Raw genomic sequence first — 23,375 nt, forward strand, 5'->3', positions numbered from 1 at the left:
GAACTGGCCAGGAGCGGACGGCAGTGAAGGAATCTCAAAACTTTTCCAACACACAGTACCGTGCTCTGTTTACTGTTTCACTTCGACTTCGGCTTGTCAGCGATTGAGGAAATAACGGCTACGTCGCCTAACTGCGTCTGTAGGTGATGAAGCGGATGCTACTGACCGCTTGGAAGAAGGAAACTTGCGAGAGGAAAAACTTAGGCAATGATGCCCGAGCGACTGCATCCCTCCCTCCAAAGTTCAGCTAAGGTGGCTAACGTTAGCTAGCGTGGGGACTCAGCCTGCTAACTCTGCCGTGAAAGTTTGGGTAAACTTTTGTTTATCTGTCAAAACAAGTAGTAACAGATCACCTGATGGGGTGGAGAAGGGCGTGAGGATACTGAACTGAAAGCTGCCATCCTTGGCTTGTTGTCTTAGCCGGGGCCAGGTTACAGTTAACGTTACAAAGCTAATCATTTTTTAGCCAAGTGGAGCTAGCTGACAGACATCTAGCCTCAGTCAAGCGAAGTTAACCAGAGTTAGTTAGCGCTAGTTAACTCTCAGTGAGAAATGGCATAACACGCAATTGTCATTTAGCAGCTAACACTCAACTCCATCATGAAAAGACTGCAGTATTTTTAACGTTTCTGGAATCTGAACAAGTTTATAAATGGACCAACTGCAGCGTATCAACACTTGTTGGATGCTACTTGAGGAGATGTGAGGGATGAGAAAGGGAGCGATAACTCCGATGACCACAGAGAAAGTAATATCGGAGCCGGATGTACTTACTCGTGTCATTATTATCACCGTGAGTTGTGGTCGGTAGGAATGGCGTCATGGACAGACAGTAATCACATTTGACAGTCTCTACTGACTCTGGACCACTTTGACAAGCTGTGTGACTTTTGAAGAAGTTGTTTTGAGTGATTTTTCAGCTTTCAGCCACTCACTTATCAGCCCTGTATTTCTCCCACCATTTTACTTTTCTTGGTCACATCCCGGCCTCTATCAAGACTTTCTGGGTTTGGAAACTTGCTGCATTATCATCCCTGTTGTTCATCACCCACATCCACAGGGCCTGCATTTTGGATGAGGTGGAGAGTGCTATAATGAAGGTGACGGTGACATTTGGGCAAACAGGTGTGGTGGTGCCTTGCAAGGAGGGGTGGACTGTGAGGGACCTCATCCTGCAAGCCACGCAGAGATACAGAAAACTTCTGGAACAGGTACCGCTCACGGTCAAGCTTGAAATGTACCCTCCTTTACAATTAGCCCTGACAATTAACCTCTAGGGAGAATAAGCAGTGTTGTGACATACAACTATATGTTTTGGTATAGCTGTTCTAAACCCAGGCAAATGTGTTTATTATTATTATTATTATTATTATTATGAACAAACAATTCGTTGCTTAATGCACAAACAGAGAATAGTTTTTGAAGGATATGCAGCCGTAAAATGCACACATGCCACATGTTTGTATATTGTTGTTTTCTCAAATATGTTTCTTTTTGAATAAATGCAGACATGACACATGTATACAGCTAGGACGGGGTATTGCTTGAGATGTTTTGTGACTGGTAACAGTACAATACTGGATTTTTGGTACGAGAACAATACTTGCCATGAAAGTTTACATTCCAGTTTTTGATGCTTGCTGTTCAAAAAAGTACTGCGACTTGAAACTAACTCTCTACTAACACTGTGGTACGTCTCAAAATGTATTCGCCTTGTATATCACATTACAAGACAGTTATGATGGATGTTTTTTTAATGTAAATTCTCATTTGTCTGTGTGGCAATCATTGTAGAATAATGTCTGATTTTCATTGATACCAAATGGGCCACTGTGCTCAAGTACATGAACAGAAGCCCGAACAAATGTAATTTTAACTCTTTTTGAGGCTATCTGACCTTTAAGCCAGCAGTTGGCTACATAATTCATTGTCAGAAGTAGTTTTGTAATAATGGTTTAGGATTTTTATGAACTCCTGAAAGACTTGGAAAAGAGGCAAGATAACTTTTTATGAAACAGCACTTTCATAACATTTGAGGTTTTCCCTGAAGTCATAAAAGAATAATCGAAAGCTCTGTCATTTTTACATCATGAAAGGCCCATATGATTTTCACATCCCAAAGTCTTGGGAAATTAGACAAAGCCATGGAGGTCCAGTTCTCTATAATTGCTGTATGAAAAATTAAAAGCATATCTGATATGAATTGTGATGGTCCAGACAGGAGCAGGCATGAGTCGTTTCCACTTTAGTTGTGAGTGTAAAATGCAAATGACTCCCTCTTGCGATTCCTTTATGACTGCTGTTGATTCCCTGCGCTGCTCTCAGGGCATGAACCCTTTGACCCCCATCAGACAGCCGAATCTTCTCAGTGACTGGCTTCATATTGGCTCCATTATTCAAAGAGCACAACAGTCATATGGATAGATGGCCTCAGTTGTGATTGAGGAGGAGATGTCGGAGCTGTGTGTGTGTGTTTGTGTTTATGTGAGACGCACTGACACAGCACTTGCAGATGCGCTCATTTTTTTCCCACCCTCCTCTTTTTCCTGCCCTCCCCTCCTTTTTTGCCTCTTAATCTGCTTTCATCTACCAATATATCAGCGCTCCTTGTGTTTTGCCCCCTTCATCTTATTTATCATCCTTTTCCTCTCACAATTACAGCCTCCTCACCTTCACATAGCTCTCCACATAGCCAGAAACCTTGCTTCCCTTTCTTTTGAACTCTTCTTCCTCTTTGAACACTTCCACTTTCACCTCCTGTTCATTATGAGATAACTCTGTTCCGCCTAGAAGTAGAGATGAGTAGTCCATTTTATTTTTTTCTCTAAACTAACAGGGTGGGCAACTGGGTATAGACAGGAGCCGTGTATGCTACTTTAGGTCCAGGTAGTGTCATTTTAAGTGTTTGAAGCACTTTTTGTGTAAGGAAGTATAAACTGTAATGATATTGCAGCTATTTTGCAAAGGACAAAAGCATTTCTGAACATTTGTGTAAACAGTGTCTAAGCTTTAAGCTTCTGGGTGGGCGTTTCCATTCCATAACCCAGCTGTTGACTGCTATCTGATGGCCTGCTTTTTCACAGCAGAATGAAAAAGCTATGGTAAGGTAATTTTGGCATGCCGTAGCAAGAAAAGCATAGGTGTAGTTGAGGACAATAAAAAAAGACTGCATTCAATTTTGGTGAGGTAGTAGTTCCATGGTTCTGGCATGGTGCATACTGGCTCCCTGGCATGGCTTACTGAGCCATCATTATTGAAACTAGTTTCACCTGTGCTTTTCATGCTATGACAAGTCAAAATGTCAGCTGTGAAAAAGGTCTATTCCTAGGAGATGTTAACTTTTACTTGTTGTTGTTGTTAACTTGTTATACATAGGACAGGGTCTAGCTAGCGTAAACAGTGTTTCTATCATAGGTACAATTGTGGTGACAGCAAATGATCAGACTGCAACCACATTACTTCATACGTTACCTTGTGATTTGAGACAGGAGGACATGGAGTACAGAGGCGTCACATAGGGAGTTCTCAAATAACAGATGGGACTAAAAAAAAGCTTAGTAAGTAACGACGTTAGCCCCCCAAAACTGTGCTATTACAAGTGATTTTTAGTGCCGCGCACACAGACATTATACTAATTAAGTTACCTGTATCAACATCATCAGTTTCAATCAAAAATTCATGCCCCCTGTATAACACAAATGTAGGGGACGCGGTCACTGCAGAAAAATAAATTTAATTTAAATTTCTTCATTTTGGTAATTTTGACTCAGTAAGTACACACGTCAAAGCAAACACCAAGAACATTATGTATATACTGATTTCTTAGCAAAAAATGAATTTTAATTTCAGTAGGTCTAGCACAAGAGCAGCAACATTTTAGGGGATGTTTGTTGAGAGACAGACTGAGTGCTCCAGGTGTGTTTTCCTGCAGCTGCGATGTGTGTAATGATGCGCCTCCTGCTCTATCGATTAGGTCTCTTCGTGCTTCCTGTATGTGTGAATGAAATGCCTTGTTGAGCGCATGCACACTGTGTGTGTTTTGGCCTGCTCTCTTACAGCTCTTCTTCTTTCTCTTCTTCCTACCTACTCTCTCCCACACCTTTGTCAGCACTTCTTTACATTCCTCTTCGTAATTTCTGTTTTTACTTCTCCTTCTGCTGTCATTCTTCCCACTTTTTCATAGTTTTGACCTCTTTCTCTTCGCCTTGTCTGTTGTTTGACATTTTAAATATTTTTTTTGACCGCCTCCTACTGAACTTTTTTCTCCTTCCCCTCTTGTTCTTCCTCTCTGGGATGAAGAATATGTGTTCTCTTCAATTGCTTCATCTCATCCCCTTTTCTCTCTTGGTATTTGTTTCTCTGTGTGTTTTTCTCGCTCTCTTCCCATCACTCAGTCATTTCCCTGCAACACTAATCTTTTGTAGCTGTGTAATTACGGCTGTTAATGTGTTGCAGGATTAGAACACCAGGATATGTGTGTTGTAGAGCAGTCCAGTGCCTAATCCTCCCTCCCAGTGCTAGGCAAATCATGTTTTAAATTGTCACAGAGACAGCTCGCTCTCTGTCTGTCTCTCTTCCTCTTCCCCTCCTCCCTATCTGCTTCATCCATCTCAAAGTATGCTGCTCGTATTAAAAACACTTTTTTTTTAATCTTATTTGTTCCTGCGTGCATTCACTGTAGCTAACTGTCACTGGCAGTCCCATTTATCAGCTGCTTTGTTCCCACAGCAGTACTTAAGAGAAGCTAACACTTTGAATAGGCATTAAGGCGACATTTTAGTGAGGGGATCCTTGAGGTTTAGTCTTATATTGAGTTTGAGTTTTTTCACATTGTTCTCAGCCTAATTATTAGAATTTGAATATCCCTTTGTGTTACCCAGCATGGAACCAAAGGGTGATTAAGAGACAAACCTGATCTGATCTCATTCAATATTATCTATTGATAACGAGTCCCTTTGAGATGTTTCCCAGTTGTAAAACAATGTGCACAATGCATTTTAGCTGCCTAGTAAATATTTAAGACGTACAGCTTTCACAAGTTGCGGACAATATATATTTATAATATAAGACAGCTGGCATAGACGTAGACAGAAATTGAATTTGATTGGGTTTAATGTAGCCAATACCAGTCTACTGAAGTATGCCTTAATATTTGGCTCCAATGCAACCACTCAGAGGGTCCTGTAATATACAGTATGCCTAGCTGAAGGTTTGAGGTATACTGTTGAAGTGAGAATTGTCTTCACAGATCAGTCAGTCGCCTGTCACTCAGTAAGTGTGTCATTATTAGCTTAATTGCCATTCACCTCACTCAATACGTCAGGGAACTAAGTGCACCATGATCTGTAATTATTTGTTACAAAACCAAGAAGCAAAATCAGCTTGCTGACAGCTATGATATGAAGCTATCACGCTTGATAGATGAACCTGGAGGCAAAGCAGAAATTGCAGTAGGGGAAAAAGGAGAATGAAAGTAGCATCAAAGAAAAAAAACAAAACAATAATACACAAGGTTCTTGTAGAGAGGTAGCAGGGAGGAAATGAATAAACCTTTTGAAGAAATCGGAACAAAGATGATGAATGTAAAAAAGGGAGATAGCATGGCGAAGAGGAAGCATGGCCATAGAAAGAGGAGGGAGGGAGGAAAGCAGAGGTTGTTTTTTGTGGGGAGTTGTCAGGAAGTTATCAGCTTGTTGACAGACTTCTTAATTACCTTTGGCCAAACAGGCAAGTGTGTGGTTGTGGTTGTGTTCATCAATGCCTGTCTGTGTGGTTTCTGGTTTAGTCTGCTGTATTCTGCCCAATATCGAAGTGACAATCACATGAACATATCAGTGTATATATTCATTTTTTAAGTGAAATGTGGTTTGAGTTGCCTCATACAAATATATATGCAGTATATCCTTCTATATGTGTATTATTAGACTGTATCTATATGTGACACAATGTTGGTGCTAGTATGCATGTATGGAAACAAACTGTGAAACCAGTTGGAAACCAGCTTTTGGGAGCTGATGGTGTGTGTGCACATGTGTATGCTTGCACATATACATTGTAAGGTGGATGTGTATGAAAGGGTTCCTGCCTGTGTGGGTGTATGCTGTATTTTCATTATGCAGGGCAGGAATGCTGATGAGGCGTGGCCAAACAAGCTGATAAAATCGTAAAACATCCTGGCCTCATGCCAGGACCCAGGCAATTATTTCGGAGAGGGAGGGAGGGGCAGTGAGGAGACACGTGCCGCCTTCTCTGCAGTCAAAAAGGGGAATGTGTTGATCAAGCCTGAAATCTATTCTATTTTACTACATTCTATTCTATTCTATTCTATTCTAATCTAATCTAATACTATTGTAAATTATGTAGAGTCTAATGGCATTTACCAAATCGGCCTGACAATCTTGCCATAGCTAGACCAGTAAGAATGCCCTTGTATGCAGTAAGTGGTGAGTTTTTCTGTTTCTGTACATGCCATATTAATTATCAAGGGATGGATGCTCACCAGTGTTAAAAAGTTAACATATTCAAGCTTATGATGCTAATGAAATCTGCTTTTGAACCATCAAGATAAATATAACAGGTTAAACGTGGAATGCTGAAATGTCAACATGGTGAGTAATGGTTACCATGACGTTTCAGCAATTTTCTTACTTTGCTTTTCACAGAAGACAAGCTTTGTTACCGTGGCGTCCCAAGATGGGTCAAGGGACAACTTATTTTTCCAAAGAATTAGCTACTGCGTCAGTACTCGCAGTCTCTACAAATAATACGTTACATTACTAGTATAACTGACCTGCTTGATAAAATTGTGATAATTGTGACAGTATTCAGCTGCAGGTGTGTGGAGCAGATGCCTTCCACATTTTATGTACAGCTTGAGCTCCAGAGTTCGCTTAAAGTCAACTCTGGACTACTGTTTTGCGGTGTACCCAAGTACACCGCCTCCACTTTTGACAACAGCATGCATATCAAACTCTTGTGTTAACTGGCAGACTAGAAAGGCTTACTGTTCAGAGATAAAGAATGGGGGAGAGGTTGGGGGTTAGACCTGACAACACTGAATCATTTACATAGTGTTTTAACTCTGGTGGGATTTTACTACAACCTAATAATAATTTCTAGATCATGTCAGAGAGAGTCAAATGCCTAAAATTGCCCAAGATTATCTGTAATAGTATCAGGCAAAATACTGTATTAAGTGCTAATCCCCCTGATTTTCAGATTAGATCAGTGTGTTTACAACTCTTATCTTTAGTCCTACAATATCTGAGTGTCCCTCAAGGTTTTTAAACTGCCAGACTTGGAGGCACGGGGTTTCTGCAGTTCACAAAAAAAAAGTAACACATTATTCATGCACTCCCCCCGATTATCAGATTATATCAATGTGCTCACAGCTCTTATCTCTCTACCTCGCCATCTCTTGCCTTCTCAGCTGTACGGCTTTCTCACTGCAACAAGAGATCAGAGGAGGTTGTTGACCTAAAAACAACAGCAGGTCACCAAAGAAATGAGGCGGTTGGATGTTTTTGTTTTGCAAAAACCTTCTATCACCACATTTACTGCTTTTTTTTTTCTGTGACTGGGATTCCTGCGTCCTGGCTCACGTCTGCAGCGGTCTGTTTAAAGAGAGAGAAAAACTGTGTTTTTCCAATGTGTTTCCAGTAAGTTGTGCACCGACAGGGATGTGCCGGTAGCTTGCAATCAATTTTAATGGTAACGTGATGTAGTGTTGCAACTAACACTTATTGATTTATGTATGATCTTTTTTTTTTGTATTTGGTATTTTGCAAAATGTAATAATACTATATAATATATTTACATTTATTTAGGAAATGCTATTAACAGCAAATTACCATTCTTAGTTATAGGCATATAAAAGTGATGTCAAAATTGCTTATTTAGTCAGACCAACTGCTAATGAACCTCAACCACAAATAAACTTGCCCAAGCCATCACTAAAAATTTATTATCTCAATTATCATGTCTTATTCAGTTTAATAAACCAGGAAACACTGTGAAAAAGACAATTTTAAGTTGTTAAGGAGATTCTTCATTTAAGACTAAAATAACGATACGTTTCCCCTCGCGGTGCGGCGTCAGCTGAAGAGGTTAAAAAGCAAGCATTAAGAGTCTGACCAACAGTCTTTTCATGTATTTCCAATGTTCATTCATGCCAACTGTGTGGATGAATAAACCGATATACAGCAAAACCCTTTGCATACAGCATGTGAGCAAACAGGAATCAAACGACAGCTATTCACACTATTCACACAATATATAATAATATATAGCAGATTCACTATGAGAAATGTGGGCAAGTGTCCCTCGCGCTTACGACGGTCATTAATTAGGCTTCAACTGCAAAGTACGTTTAAAAATCAATCAGCCTGAGAGAAAACAAAAAACACTCTTCACAACATTGTCAACTCACTTTCTCTCTGTCTATCACTAATTGAAGATTTACTACAGCCCGAATACAACACGATACTACACAGGTTTGTTGTGATTTGATGAATTGCTTTGTTCCACTGTACTTCTAAAACCCAATATTCATTGAAATGAAAAGCATAATGTATAATCTGCTGTGTGAACTGTACTGCGGGTCAGCAGGCACCCACAGGGCCCCTGAGGGCTTTGATGTGGACATGATGATCAGAGTGGACTTTGTTGACATAAAAGACGTTTTCTTGCATGTGAGTTCACTTACTGGAATATCAGCTGGAATGTAATGTTTTTTTCTGTGAGCAAGCCAATGAAAATGTTACTCTTAAAGCTTCATTGTAGTCTTGTTATCTATTAAGAATGAAAAACACTGTAGAGGTCATCTGTCAAGGCATAGTCAGTAAAGTTGCTTGTGCAGTGACTCATTGTTTGTGTGGGATGATGGATTGAGGACTTACCATTAAACCAGTATAGACAAAATGTAGAACTACTGGAAGTCGTTCTGAAGGCCAAGCGGTAACAAAAAGCCTGGCCTCTGCGAGTTGTTATGTGCTAAGCCGAGGGCAGAAAAGATACTAAATCATTTACGTGACACTTTGGCTCTGAAAGCTTCCCTAGTAATCATAAAACCATTCACATGTGTTGTCCCAGAGTTAATATGCCCCAAAACCCTGATTGATAGTGCTCAAGGAAGATAAAATAAAACAATGTAAATGCAATGTTTGAAAATCTCTCTCCCTCATACATCTGGCCTGGGTGTCAGCCAAGTCAGTGCTACAATGGAGTCATACAATGAATTCCAGCAGGAAGGGAGGGAGGAAGAGGGAGAGACAATTTAACAGTATAAACAGCCACAGTGTCAGCATCTTGTGTAACAGTCATGGTTGAAAAGCCATTGAAATATCTTGTTATGTGACATAATAGAGAAAAATGTATTTTTTATTTAACCAGGCCTATTTTTAACTTGGGATAAATGCTTTATCTTAAGTAAGCAAACACAACCATGCTTGTAAGTTACTTATTTAAATCAGATGGTGCCGGGTGGCAGTGAAGAATGAACAGCCTCAACATTGTATGTTGAAGTTTTCTCACCTAACACATAAACAAGCGGACCATATCTCAGTCCACTTATCAAAGAAGTACGTTATGAAGTGTGGTAAATAGCAGTGTTTTTACCATAGACTTACTAGTTACTACTACCCTTCCTACACTCACTAAGTGCATTTTAAAATGTTATTTATTTTAAATGCATCTGTGTTATCTCCAACCCATTAGGAAAAATTGGAGGAATAACTGTCATGACATATTTACAAAGTACAGCCATTACGTTACTATTACACAACTTGACTTCTGAAAAGAAAATCTTTGAACTTTAAACTTTTTTAACCATTCACCAGCAACAGAACTTGTTATTTCTAGACATTTCTGTGCCTAGCCTTAATTAACACAGTTTAGTTACATGTACAAAACTCCTTCAAGACACTAAAAGTTAACACAGCCAAGCAGTTTCAAATGTTCAGACCTGGTTATTGAAAATTAATGGTATTTCCTCTGCTGGTTTGTTGATTTGTCTTTAAAACAGTCCAGAAAGGAAGATGTATCTAACCAGATCTCATGGATAAATATACAAAGACACTCATTTACCCTATCAAATTATTTATAAAATGCAAGTAAGTTCGTAATTTATAGGAAAGAGTTTTGCTGCAGAGCCGCATTTAGTGTATGATTTGGTATTGACGTAGAGACTTGCTCTGATATCCAGGGACAGAGCGCCTGATGGGAGTTTTTGAAAAGCATTGACAAACACCTGACCCTGAAAGAGTGATTTAATGGAGCAGCACCCTGTAACGTTTTGAGTCATACCTTTCCTTAGGCTGTTTGTGGTTTTGTGTGTGTGTGTGTGTGTGTGTGTGTGTGTGTGTGTACGCGCGTGTGCGTGCAGATGTGTGTGTTGTCTCAATATGTTGTTCAACAACCAGCTCTATGTAGTCAACTGTCCAGTGCAGTGACGATGTCATTAATCACAGACCCAACACAGCGGAGAAGGGGAGACAGAAAGGGCCAGGCTGGAGTTGTAATCTGTACAAGGCACCTAGGGAAAGATGTGGGAGATGTGAGGTGGAAATGGGGGGGAGTGGGGAGGGAGTTGAACAGAGAGAGGTGTATATAAATGAGGAGCAGAGGGAATTGTGACCAGTCCCAGTGAAGTCCCCATGAAATAAAAATTGATTTATTTTATTGTTGCAAAGTTTCCATACCATAATGTATAAAAAAACAATGCTATTTTAATGTACCTGTATTTTTACATAACAACCTAAATGAATTGTACCCCTTGGAAAAGACTCCATGTAATTGTTTCATTATCATGTATCCATAGGGGTGAATACAAATTTCAAACATTAAAACCATAAAATATATATTTTTTAACCATCCTGCCATTCTGCACCTGCCATGAGATGGAGCTACCTCCTATCGTTGTGTTTTTGATGAACCCTCCCTGTGTTATACCCTCGTCCAGTGTTTTGTTTTCGTTGGAAACACATGGCAGTAAGAAAGGAAGATGCTATACTGTTTCTGTTTAAGCTACAAGAGAGAATGTAGAAAGTGACTAGACTAAGTCAAGTTGGTGAGGGGAGTTTCGGGGCTTGTGCAAGTCTGAATGTCCTTATTCCTGATTCACAAAATGTTACACACTCTTAATTATTTTTATTAAATTACAGTGAATGTTTTGTTGCACCATCAACATTTAGTATCGTCAATTCTTTAAATTTTATTTTACAGGCCTCTGTACTTACGGCCTGATTTGATTAGTCCCACGCCTATCACCATCTTGACACCTGCAGCCATCATTGAAAGAACAAGAAGATATGTGCATATACTATAAGTAAAATGGGGAGAGTGGTCAGCAGGTGCTCATTCATTGATTTACGTTGCGCGTGTCCTGTGTTATAGGAAGGAGATTTCCTGGTTCGGACTCACCATGTCGAATACTGTGACGGGGGGATTCTGGACCCTGATGATATACTCAGTGATCTGGTAGAAGACAAGGACAAGGTAAGAACCTCTCGGGGTGGAATGCAATGTTTTGTGTTTGCTCCTGCTTTAATCTGATAAAGCCATTAAAGAGATGTGAGATTGTTTTACTTCCTAAATTATAGAGACACAGACCTTGTGAACAAGGAACTCTGTGGTTTTATGTGACTTTAAGCTGACCACAAACAGCCGTGTAACATTTATATTCCTAATTAATACCTGTGAAGTGAAACTAACACGTGTCAGGTTGCACATTAATAGCCTTTGATTAAAATGGCCTATTTCCTGAATGACCAACAGTAAGCAGAGTACATAGACATGCATGTGACTAACCGAATATCCAGCCAGGCAGTCCACAGAGAGGAGACATTAGTGCTGGGCAGCTGTTGTTCTCTACAGAGCTACAAAATCACTGTATTTAAGTCAACCATTTTTATCCCTTCAATCCTTTTGATACCTCTCATATAATGCCTATAATCCTTTTGATTTATACCTATTAATTGGTCACATAACACGCTGTGTGTGCACAAGTGTGTATGTGGTTGTATGAATGTTTGAGTGGGTATCTGTGCCTTGTATTTTATGTGTGTGTGTGTGTGTGTGTGTGTGTGTGTGTGTGTGTGTGTGTGTGTGTGTGGATGTGAGTGTGTTCAGACTCTAGAGTATTGAGCTGCAGTGGGCTATAAGCCACTCCCTTGGATAGAATATTGCCTCACAAGCAAAATTCAAAGGGAAAAGGTTTTAACTTGCCTTCAGCGTTAGGCAGTGTCATTAGCAATTCACTTTTGGAGACTTTGCAAACTCAATCCATATATTCGCCGTTTTTCTTATTTTTCCCCTGAGGAATGTGTCGTTTTTCATTTTCCCCTTTGGACAGTCTAGTTTTTTTCATACCGTCTCATAGACCCTAGGCATTATTAGATTGTGATAAATGGCCTAGATTAAGGGCTTTCTGAACCATGGCTTAGGACCTTAAATTAATCTTGACCCTTCTCTTGGTGGCTCTGCACATTAAAACAGTATCAACATGTTTTAATGAGCCTGTGTCCTATGGTGGACTAAATTTTTCAATTAGGTCACAGCTTAAAAAACTTGAAGCTACTGGCTATAAAATGTAATGTACAGTATATTTCCCCGTCCTCAGCTCATACTATATGCCTTTAAGGATATATAAATACTGCAGACTCTTTGAACTAATTAAGAACAAAGTTGCATTAGTTGGCAATTTCTCTCGGGGCTGTAAGAACCTTTGGGAAGAACTGATGTGATCTCTCTCTCTCTAAACAGGGCTCAAGCCTCTGTTCATGTCAAAATAATCACTGTTATGGTTCAGGTCGTGGTATTTAGATCTTGTGACCAAGATCATTTTGTTAGCATGAGTCTAGCTAAATGAAAAATGTGTATAATCTTGTGTTATAAACAGTGTTTGTGCTTTGAAAAGGTTAACACAGAGCTGCTGCAGAAATGTGACTGATGAGAACAATCTTTACAGTAAAGAAATAATATTCCCACATGACATTTTTAGATATATTTATAGATTACAAGATAGTTCGCTCAGCTGGATGAGTTTTCCTGATGAGCTCTCATGTCTGAAAGTAGGGGAGGGGGTGGTTACATGACTCACTAAGCCATAGCCCAGGGACCGTATGACTCAGTGACTCAGCAACTGACCTAGGGGATTACTATTATGAGAGCCTGTTGCCATGGTTTTGTAGAGACTCAGAGAGCAGCATGCACTGGTCTTGCTGTTGGCTAGTTGTCACTTGCCTTGTGACACTCGGATATTCCCCAATGGAATGAAAAAAGTACTGTTCGTAGCATGTACACCACTGTCTGCTAACAATCCCACAATGCAATGCTCCGTATTTTGTAGATGCAAATTAATAGTCGGCACAATACCTGTTGAAAAATGATGGTGATTCATAAGTGTCAGAAATCTCAGTTTACTGCTGACTATAGAGTAAACTATTGAGTGTCTATTATATAGGGAATAGTGAATGAGGGAAGGAGGGAATGATTTCGGACACAGCCCAAATGTACTGTTTTAAGGGTTTCCAGGGCAGTTGTGCCACAAAGCCAGATGCACCCGTATCCAGGAGGTAGTGGTTTGTGCTGTTACTATGGACATGAAGTGTTCCAAACATGTCAGCGAGGTAGCTACATTTGGTGCCAGCCCAAGATATTTATAGCCCCTTCAGATTCTCACCCCTTAACATTAATGTGAGGACAATTTCACACGTTGGTCTCATGTCTGAATAAGCACCCTGGTCCCTAAGTCGGACCTAGTAACATTTTCTAGATCACTTTCATCATGGCACAAGTCTGAATTGCAGGCCATTAGATTAATGTAAAGGCTGCAGCAGTACAGGGTAAAACGGGCAGAGAGAGAGAGAGGAAAAAGTGTGCATCATGTAATGTTACCACCATCTGAGATCTCTGTAATAAATATATTATCTCAATCTTCATCTCTCATGCACAAAGAAAATAAAATCAGTTTAATAAACTAGGAACCAATTTGAAGTTGTTAAAAACTATTTATCTCTTGCTCACCCTGCTGATTCGAATCCCTTTCCTCGGTTCAGTTCAAAGATTCGTAGTCACTGATTATGTGACTTAGCTTGGTGGTCGCGTCACTATTAAAATGCCCTTCAATATGTACGTTGGTAAGTGAGTACATCAGCGGTCCAAGGCATTTCAGTACGTACAACAGTAAATGAAAGCATCACTGTTCACACAGCCTGTTGTTCAGCACTGATTCTGACTTTCTTATGCTCAGTAGAAGGTTCAGTCTTTTGTTAAGGAGTTGCTAGTTATCAGATTGTGATAGTTTCTGTGGCTTTTGCTGTCTTTTAATAGGTTTTTAACGAATAAGTAACAAACTGTGAATCACAGCTGAGCTGACAATGGTGATATACTGTGCTGTACATTCAGCTCACTTTGAAAATTCGTTGAGGAAGCATTGAATTAATGAGTTGACGTCAAAAAAGGAGAAGTATATTAGTCTAGCTAGACGTAAAAGGATTAGATCCATTGGATCATTTGAATTGTGGGTCTAGAGTTAAAGCTGGTTTAGCAGGTTTCTGTATTAAGGAAGGAGTTATTATGACTGTAAATTAATCTGTGTGCGTGAGCTCCCCAAAGATGCATACTGTATTTATTGATAACAGTTTTGCATTTGTGTCTCAACTGTGTCCTGAACACTTTCTCCTCTTATTCACTCAAAAAGGATAGTAATGCTTTTTGTTAATATTCTTTGAATGCAATGAAACGGCACTAAACATACCTTCGCAGCACAGAAACCAAATCTAAAAGAACATACTGCAAAATACACATTTCAATACTGAGATTAAATAATGTGCCACACAGTAATTCCCCAAAACACACATATGGTGAGACACACAAACACACACAGAAATGAAGTGTGCAGAATGATACCCAGCAATACACTCTTCTGAGCACCAGAGATTGCATATGAAATGAAAGTGTGAAATATTCATTGGATTCTGAAGCGAGGCTCTCATAGTATTACTGAGCTGAGATTAATAAATGGCTCCTAATCCCAGATGAGTGTTTTACTGTAGGCAGACTCAGACAGCCTGGCTTTAGGTTTATAACCAAGAAAAACAGAGAAGATTTTTGAGGTCTGCTGAAGACAGAGGTCAAAAATGCAGTTTAAAAAAAATCAATGGCTGAAATATACCCGAGTGAGTGGAGGCCAAAATCTATCACTGTTTGAGGTGATATTTATGTGGCAACTGTGAGGAAATGTGTGTGTGTGTTCTTTAAATTCAAGATATGTATCTGTATATGTCTATATATTTCGTATCTCTATGTAAAAATGGTTTTGTAACAGTATAACGCAAACAACTGTAACACCAACATTGGTCCCAAATGGCTTAAAGTGTTATGACAGCATGTTAAAAGAACACAGCTGTTTTGGGAAGCACACTTACCATAATCTTACCCTTTGTTTGATGGGAGGATTGATATCAATTTCATCTTTGTATTTTCATCTCTCTGTGTCTAGAACAGAGATGAATCATCCGGGACATGTTTAGTAAGGGTGTAACAGTGCACAAAATTCAGCGTTCGGTATGTACCTGGGTTTTGGGATCACGGTTAGGTACGTTTCGGTACAGCAGAGAAAACAAAAAATGTAGAAAATAATATTTATTTATTTATTATAAAGGTTCGGGGTAAAACCTGCACTCTAGCTCTGTTCCACGCGTGTGAGTAGTTGAGATAAATAAACTATCTTGACAGAAGGTCCGTGACATGGAAGATGTAGCCGCAACTCGAGACTGTGGATGTTTGTTTTGTGGATTCAGTCTCAGTTTCAAAACCGTTACACTCCTAATGTTTAGCTTAGCTTAGGTCAAACTGATAGCCTAGGTCTTAGTTAATTTTTATTTCTTCTAACAAACTAACGCTAGGTGGCTTTTGAAATCGAGTGAGAGGATCAGAAATGTGTTTGCTATGGGGGTAAATTTCAAGGTCAGGGCCTGTGATGCTGAGACTGTGCTTTATTCCATAAGACAGGATGGTAAAAGGTGCCATGTTTGCCATACTGTAAGTAGTGTACAGCTGTCGTATATTATCTACACCTACAGACATAGCTACAGTAGAAGGCAAATGAAGCTATTCATTACAATAATAAAGACAAGCATCTTTTCGATGAAGAAGAAAACCATACAACTATAGCAGGTGAAAGCAGGTGAAAAATAATGTGGGGAAACTATTTTTGTGTGTGTGTGTTGTGCAAGTTTATCTTTAGAACACAATCCACACTTCACACCCCCACCTTTTTTCTCCATTACTCTAATGTCTCCCTTGCATGTTGTTTTTCAAGCCCACTCACAGCTTTATGCCAAAGAAAATGAAAAGTAAGCAGTAAAGGGTGGATTCCCATCAGCATTTTATATGTAGCTAGAAGTGTAATTCCTACTGTATTTTTCCCATCTTGTAGGTATTGCAGAAACAGCCTTACAGAGACCAGAGTTTGTTTAAAAGGTTAGCTGGTAATGGAGAGAGAGGGGAGAAACACTGTTGCCTTGTATGATATTGATGGTTGTTCTGGGACATTAATAACACGTAGTCTTGATCACATGCACACACACACACACACACACACACACACAAACACACACACACACAGCATGCATCCCTTTGCACATGTCAGTATTAAACATAAATATTATTTTTAATCTCACAGTCAACACAGCTCCAGTTGAAATGTGCCTTTTTGACACTGTAACACACGCACACAGAATTACGATTATACTATATCTATATACTATATACTATGTACAACGTGGCACAAATAAATGAACAATGCACATGATAGGTTTACATATAAGCACACACTAAACCACCTTTTTAGGACAGTCACATAGACATAATGTACTGCAACAGATGTCTATGGTATCTTCATTAGTTATACCATTTTACCAGTGCTTACAGTGATGGGTTTAAGCCAACTTTTAGAAAGTAGGGAAGGGGCCATTGGCTCCCCCACTTTATGCCCCCACATTTGTTTTAAGTCGTGAATCACTGTATCCCAGTATGTAAGTGTGTGGATGTGGTCCGACTCTTAAGTGCTGAGTAATCATGTAATAATGTAGTAATGTCTACCTAGTACTCATGGGTTGGATCATCAATGGCTGGTGTGATCCCATTGCAGGATGGTCTCTAGTTTTGTCTGTTTTTAATTACAGATTGCTGTAAATTATTATTTTGGACAAATTAATCATATTATAATGATACAATTGAAAGTAACCTGTAATCCTGGATACCCATTATATGTCATCATGTTTCACCTATTTAAAAAAAAAAAAAAAAAAAAGTTGACAAAACCCTCTACAGAAAGCCTGGAAGTAGGGCGGCTCTCCCTGAGCAGAGCTTTAATCATGGGTAATTGTGCCAATCATTATTTATCCTATTTTTAGCTAGATGCATAATGATTATATTCATGATGAGTGAATGTACTTCACAGGCATTTTTCTATTGGCCCTTTCCCTCAGAATCAATATTCATCACAGAGGATACCCCTTTTATTATGGTTGGAGGTATACCTCTACAGTAAACACCCACCTGAACCTGAGAAAAGCAAAGCAGATTGACATATTCTTGTCATTTGTTATAACTGACACTGTACTGCGCAGTATATTGGAAATTGATCTGTACTTGAATAACCTTTTCACAGATGAATTTATTAAGTTAACCAACCTGGCATGAACATCAGAAGAACGAAGGGTTTGTGACACTGCCGATTTCTGGGGTTCTCCAGTGAGCACCTCCTCAGAGAAATTTCGTTCACTGAGACCCTGCAATGCCATAATGGCGTACTTTTCTGTATAACTGTTTGTAAATTGCCTCGTTAATCCTGTTAAGATGCACTTTGAATTGGTCAAACTTGAAGCATGTCTGGTGATTATACTGTCTGGCTGGCTGATGAGATGAAACAACCTTAAAAAGTCTGACTTGGAGACGTTAAGATGGACAGTTGGTGGACTCAAGCCAACTCAGTGGGGAGTGCATAGTGTGTGTGTGTGTGTGCGTGTGTGTGTGTGTGTGTGTGTGTGTGTGTGTGTGTGTGTGTGTGTTTATTTATTTTCAACCACGTGCGCATGTGTTAGTTTTCCAGTCAGCCAAAACCATTTGCTGGAGAAGACAATCAGGTCAACAGTTCATCTCTTAGTTTCATTAATATTTAAATGATGCTCCCATTTCCTCTCTTTAGCTTTCTTTTTGGACTGTCTGATTTCCTTTCTGTTTTCCTGGCCCACATTGCTAGGGGGGTGGGGACAGACCGACAGACAGACTGGCATTCATACAGACAGCGTCTGTGGTGTTGGCATACTGATTGACAATGTAATAAAACTTTTAAATGTGCAAGGTGGATAAACTTTATATTTTGTTAAAGGGGAGAAGATACGCTTTATATTCAAAAAAGGGGATGATGAAACTGAACGTGTATCAGGCCACTGTGTGAGGCAGTTGCACCCGACAAACTGGTCTAAACCAGCACACGCCAGACAAGTGCCTGAGTTTGAGGAAGTGAAATATAACCTGCGTTGAGGATTTGTTTGCTTCTAAATAAAGCTTACTTCAGCCAAAAAATTGCAGTTGTCCATGTCTGAATATCTTTATTCTTTTTTCTCTACTAACTAATTCTCTCTACTAACTGTAATCCTACTTTGATATAACTTATCCGCCAGTTAAACCTAAATAATTAAAGGTTACTGCAATAACAGAATCATTAACAAAGTAGCCATTATCTCTGATAAAATTATTCAGAGCAGGTTCCCTGTTATCAGCAGGCCCTTCCCTGCCTTCTGTACTCTCTAATTCGAGTTTTCCATATCTGTGATCATGAAATTCTGCTGATCGGCGGTAAATAAGCTGCTGCTGCTGCTGCTAAGAGATGCAGCTCGGTAAAACTTAATAATTGATTTCTGTCTTTCTGTCTAAGCACTGCCTTTGTAACTTATAACATGCACTCACATTAATGCTGTATTTGTTAGACATGATTGGTCATGATACAAATGAATCAATTAAGAGCTTACAAAAATGTTCATTTAGCAAGTGTGAGTGAGAGATTTATACCCGCACATACGCAGACACGAATTAGGCTGTGCTAATGTATGTGTTGCATCATTTACACATTGATTGCTGTCATTACTGATTGTGTGGACTCATAATAGCATCTACAATGGAGCTGGAATATAATCGTTTAGACATTCATCAATATAGATCATTTTAGTTTACTTGAGGCAATTAACTGTGGTGCTAATAGCCTCGTTTGGTTGAAAACACATTTTTTAAGTTCAAATAATAAGTTTTGGTTTTGTTTGGAAAGTACTTAAGCAAATTAATTTAATGTGTGTGCTAGTATCTTGTCATGCGTCTGTGTGTATACATAAGCATATATACACATATGTTCATGTGTATATATGCTTATGTATGTTTGTAGCTTGTAGCTAGGGTATGTGGAGGAGGGGTATGATATTGCAAATGACATGAAGCAGAGAGCTAAATAAAGGAAAGGAGTGAAAGAGAAGAAACTATAAGGGTTGGGATTTGGGATGGTAAGGCTAGGAAGGCCGAAGGAATGTTGTTGCCTTTCCCTAACTTTAAGAGAAGCTCACGGTGTGTCTACATAGGACGTGTTTCAGCAGCTTTTTTCAGTTGGCTGTCTCATGCCTGTCTGATGGAACCGCTTTAATTTGATCAATACAGCTGCCTACACAGGCTACCTAACGGCTCGCATATTACTCGTGCTAAATGCACATAAATGTGACCTGAAGTGTAATTCAACGCTTCAAATCTATTTTCAGTTCCAGTGATTGGGTGTTGAGCTCTGAGCGCTGCTAAAACACGGGTGACCTAAACTAAAAAAGCCTAAGACACTGTAAATTCATGAATAGAAAAGCAAATGACTAGTGTATTTCCAATTTTCTTGGGAAACTTGGGATGTAGCTACTGGAGATGAATGCATGTGTGGAATGAATACTGTTAAGCATGGATGTAGCCATGAGGCAAAGAAGGAAACACAAGGAAAAGAAAGCACAGGTAGAGGTGGGTTGAATTACTTTTGGTGTTAAAAGTACCCAAAGAGCCTCTAATGCAGAGTAATTGAATGATACAAAAAGTTTTCCCCATTGTAACTGAGATCTGGCATTGCCTGAATGTGTAGAAAATGTTAAATTATTGTAATTAACATATGGCATTGGCTGTATTTGGAGATCTTTGGTTCTCTTTACAAACTATCTAAGCCTGCTCCCTACCTTTCCAACCTTAATCAGTGTCTCTCTCTCTTGTATCCTCCTCTTCCTCAACTCTTTATCCAGCTCTCCCACTCATGTCCGTAACTATCCTCTTTTACTCTCTCCTACCTTCTCGCTCTTTCTGCTTTCCCTTTCCATCTCTTTCCTTTTCCCTTTCCCCTTCTCGCCAGCATAGCTGTGTCATTTGTAGGAGCAAAACACACCCAGTCAGAATGAGGCAATTACGACCCTGTTGGAAGGGCTATTATGCACAATGGCCCATAATCCTCCTCCACAGTTTTCAACATAAATGACATGTACATTAAGTCTGTGCAGTATATACGTGCTGACAGAAACCTCCTAATAATGTGTGATGCGAACCAGCTTTAGACTCGGTTTCTAAAATCACAAAAAATGCACAAAGCTATGTTTGAGGCGTTGATTATTAAAGATGATGCATTTGTAATGTGATTATTCATAGCTGCTTATTCTGGTGTGACAAGATAATGAAGACAATAGTCACCAGACAGACAGGCAGTATTTGATTGGATTCTTATTTACAGCAGCGTGTGTGTGTGTGTGTGTAGGTGTGTTGCTGGTTAACATGTTGAACTTAATTGAACCATGACCCAGCTCAAAACAATGAAAAATTGTTTTGAAAAACATGCAGACATATTGAGAAGCAGCATTTTTTGTGGGTGGCCTCTGCCACAGTCCACATTTAATCAAGAATCATGAATTCCTGGCAATTTAACAAAACCCTGATACTTAAACCAAGCAGACAGACATCCAACAAATCTCACTGTTCCTGTTGAACCTATGTGTTGAGCTTAATAATTATATTAGCATTGTTAAGTATTAATACACGATGATTATTATATGGCTTTCCTAGTATAATTTAGTCTTACTGGCATTGTTTTCCTGCACTGTAGTGGCTGAGCAACTTTTAATTAAAGTTTTATTATAGAGTGAACTTTCTTGTTCCCTTTACTAGTCATTTTATTATGTAGTTATTTATTTGGCTTTAAGATTCATTTATTTAGATCAATTTTAGTGGGCTCCAGCTATATTAACTCACATATATTAAACATTTGCCTTTTAATTGATAAACCAAATAGTTGGCATTTGGCATTTAAGTTTCACCATCGCCCTTATGTATGCATGTCTTCATACACTACTGAGAGTTTATCCTGCACATGATTTTTGTCTCTGAGTGGCTGCTCTGTTATCTCTAGCTTGCGGGTTGACTGGGCTTGACCCCAGGCGTCACCCCAGACTCTTATCTAATGAAAGGCTTTTCTATTCAAGAAGTGTGTTTTCCGTTGATATTTTACTTGGCCTGTACCTTTGCTATGATTATAGATTATAGGTTAGATTATCTTAAAAACATGTCAATCACGTGCAGGTTCCAATGTGTCTGTTATGGCCCTTGTGTTTGTGCCAGACCTTGTATTGGACCTCTGGTCGCAAACTGGCTTAAAGGCTTAAAAACTCTCAAAGTTTCTTTGTCCTTATATTTAGTTTAATTTCTATAAACTTTTTAAATATATGGAATTTAACTGCACCCATTAAGATGAATAAAGGTACATTGAAAATACACTGTAGAATCATGTTTTTTTCTCTCGTCTTGCTGCTTTTCCAGCTTGTCCTAATCATATTTATCAATAGATCTTTCAGGGCAACTGAGTTCAGACATATTTTCTTTTTAAAGTGTGATGTCAGCTTGCAAAGGTTAAGTGAATGAACAGGAAGGACAAACACACTTTCTTATTCCTCACACATGCCCACACACACATGGTATGGTCATGCAATACTAACAGTATTCTGGCCACCTTTGCCCCCTCAGCCCTCTGTATGAAGTGGCCAAGTGGTGAGAATAATATTGACCTTCCACTAAAGAAAGCAGTGCTGCTTATTGCTTTCACACATTGCACTGGTTTTCTTTACGGGTATCTTGGTGTGCATGTGTGTGCACATTAATTCCAAACTTTCTTACTTCAAGTGTACCTGTGTGACATCAGCGGCTAAGCTATGATATAGACGTCTACGAAACTTTCACTTTTGTACCAAATTTAACCTGATTTTATGATATGTACTAGTTAGATGTCTAACTGGTACATAGCCATTTAGTGATTTGGATGTCGAAATGTTTTTTTAGATTAATTGAATTTTGTTTGAGACTTGCGGTTCAAACTTACAGTTACAAGCCAAAACGTTCACTACTTTCTCCCACGGTACAAAAATGAAGCCAAAATATCTTGCGCTGGTGACGTCATTTGGAGCCAGAGTTTGCACAGTAGTGCTGGGGGGTGGAGCTGCGGTATTGACCACACCACAGTCAATTATGACATCACACCCCCTTTTTATAGCATCAAATAACTAATTAAAACATATCAGAAAAATGAACACTTGAACAAACAGCAGAGTGATAAGAGCTACCTAAAACCGTCTTTGGGAAAAATGAATTTGACGGGCACTTAGTTTGGGCCCATGTCCCATTATACCCGATATCATTATACAGTACCGGTGCTCCCATTCAAGAGTAGAAAGTAGCATAAATTTAGAAATAAGAGTATGTATAAATGTGTGTGTGTACTTGTAGTCCTTCAAAAGGGTACAAGAGCCATAAAGTCTTCTGCCTGTTCATTGTACGTGTAATTCCTCTGTCAATTCCTTTATGTAGGCTGACATTTTTCATTATATAGTAGCCTAATCATGTGTTAGTTTTCATTGATGGTTGTCTTGTGTGTGTGTGTGGGTGTGTGAATATAGTAGTCCTTCTGAAGGGTAGAGGGACCATAAACCTTATCTTTTTTCAGGAGCTAAGATATCAGCTATCAGCCGAATTGTGAATTATATTTGATGAGGCTATGGCCTCATTGGTAAATTGCGGTACACTGACACATATATCAGTCTACATTGACAGTCAACATATATTAACAGAGCACCCTTTATTATATGTGCATACTATGTGTACGTGTGTCGTTGAATGATCAGCTTTTAGTGATATATGAATTGCTCGGTTAGATCTTCAGCATTGATTTACGGTGTCAGTCTGTATAATGAAGATCCTTCTCTGTGTTTTTTATACGGTAAAAGGGTATATGTTTGTGACTGGGGGTTGAACTGGGATCCATT

General features: G+C 39.2%; 1 protein-coding gene across 1 annotated transcript in view; it reads left to right on the top strand.

The window, feature by feature from the left end:
* Positions 1 to 207: 207 nt before the first annotated feature.
* pard3bb (par-3 family cell polarity regulator beta b) overlaps positions 208 to 23,375 on the top strand; it is a 177,347-nt gene continuing 154,179 nt past the window's right edge. The window contains exons 1-3 of the mRNA XM_070914428.1: positions 208 to 252; positions 1,101 to 1,211; positions 11,392 to 11,493. Of these exons, the coding sequence (XP_070770529.1) occupies positions 208 to 252; positions 1,101 to 1,211; positions 11,392 to 11,493 (258 nt within the window). The remainder of the gene's footprint in view (positions 253 to 1,100; positions 1,212 to 11,391; positions 11,494 to 23,375) is intronic.

Source organism: Enoplosus armatus, chromosome 11 (genome assembly GCF_043641665.1).
Source record: "Enoplosus armatus isolate fEnoArm2 chromosome 11, fEnoArm2.hap1, whole genome shotgun sequence".
Classification (NCBI taxonomy): domain Eukaryota; kingdom Metazoa; phylum Chordata; class Actinopteri; order Centrarchiformes; family Enoplosidae; genus Enoplosus; species Enoplosus armatus.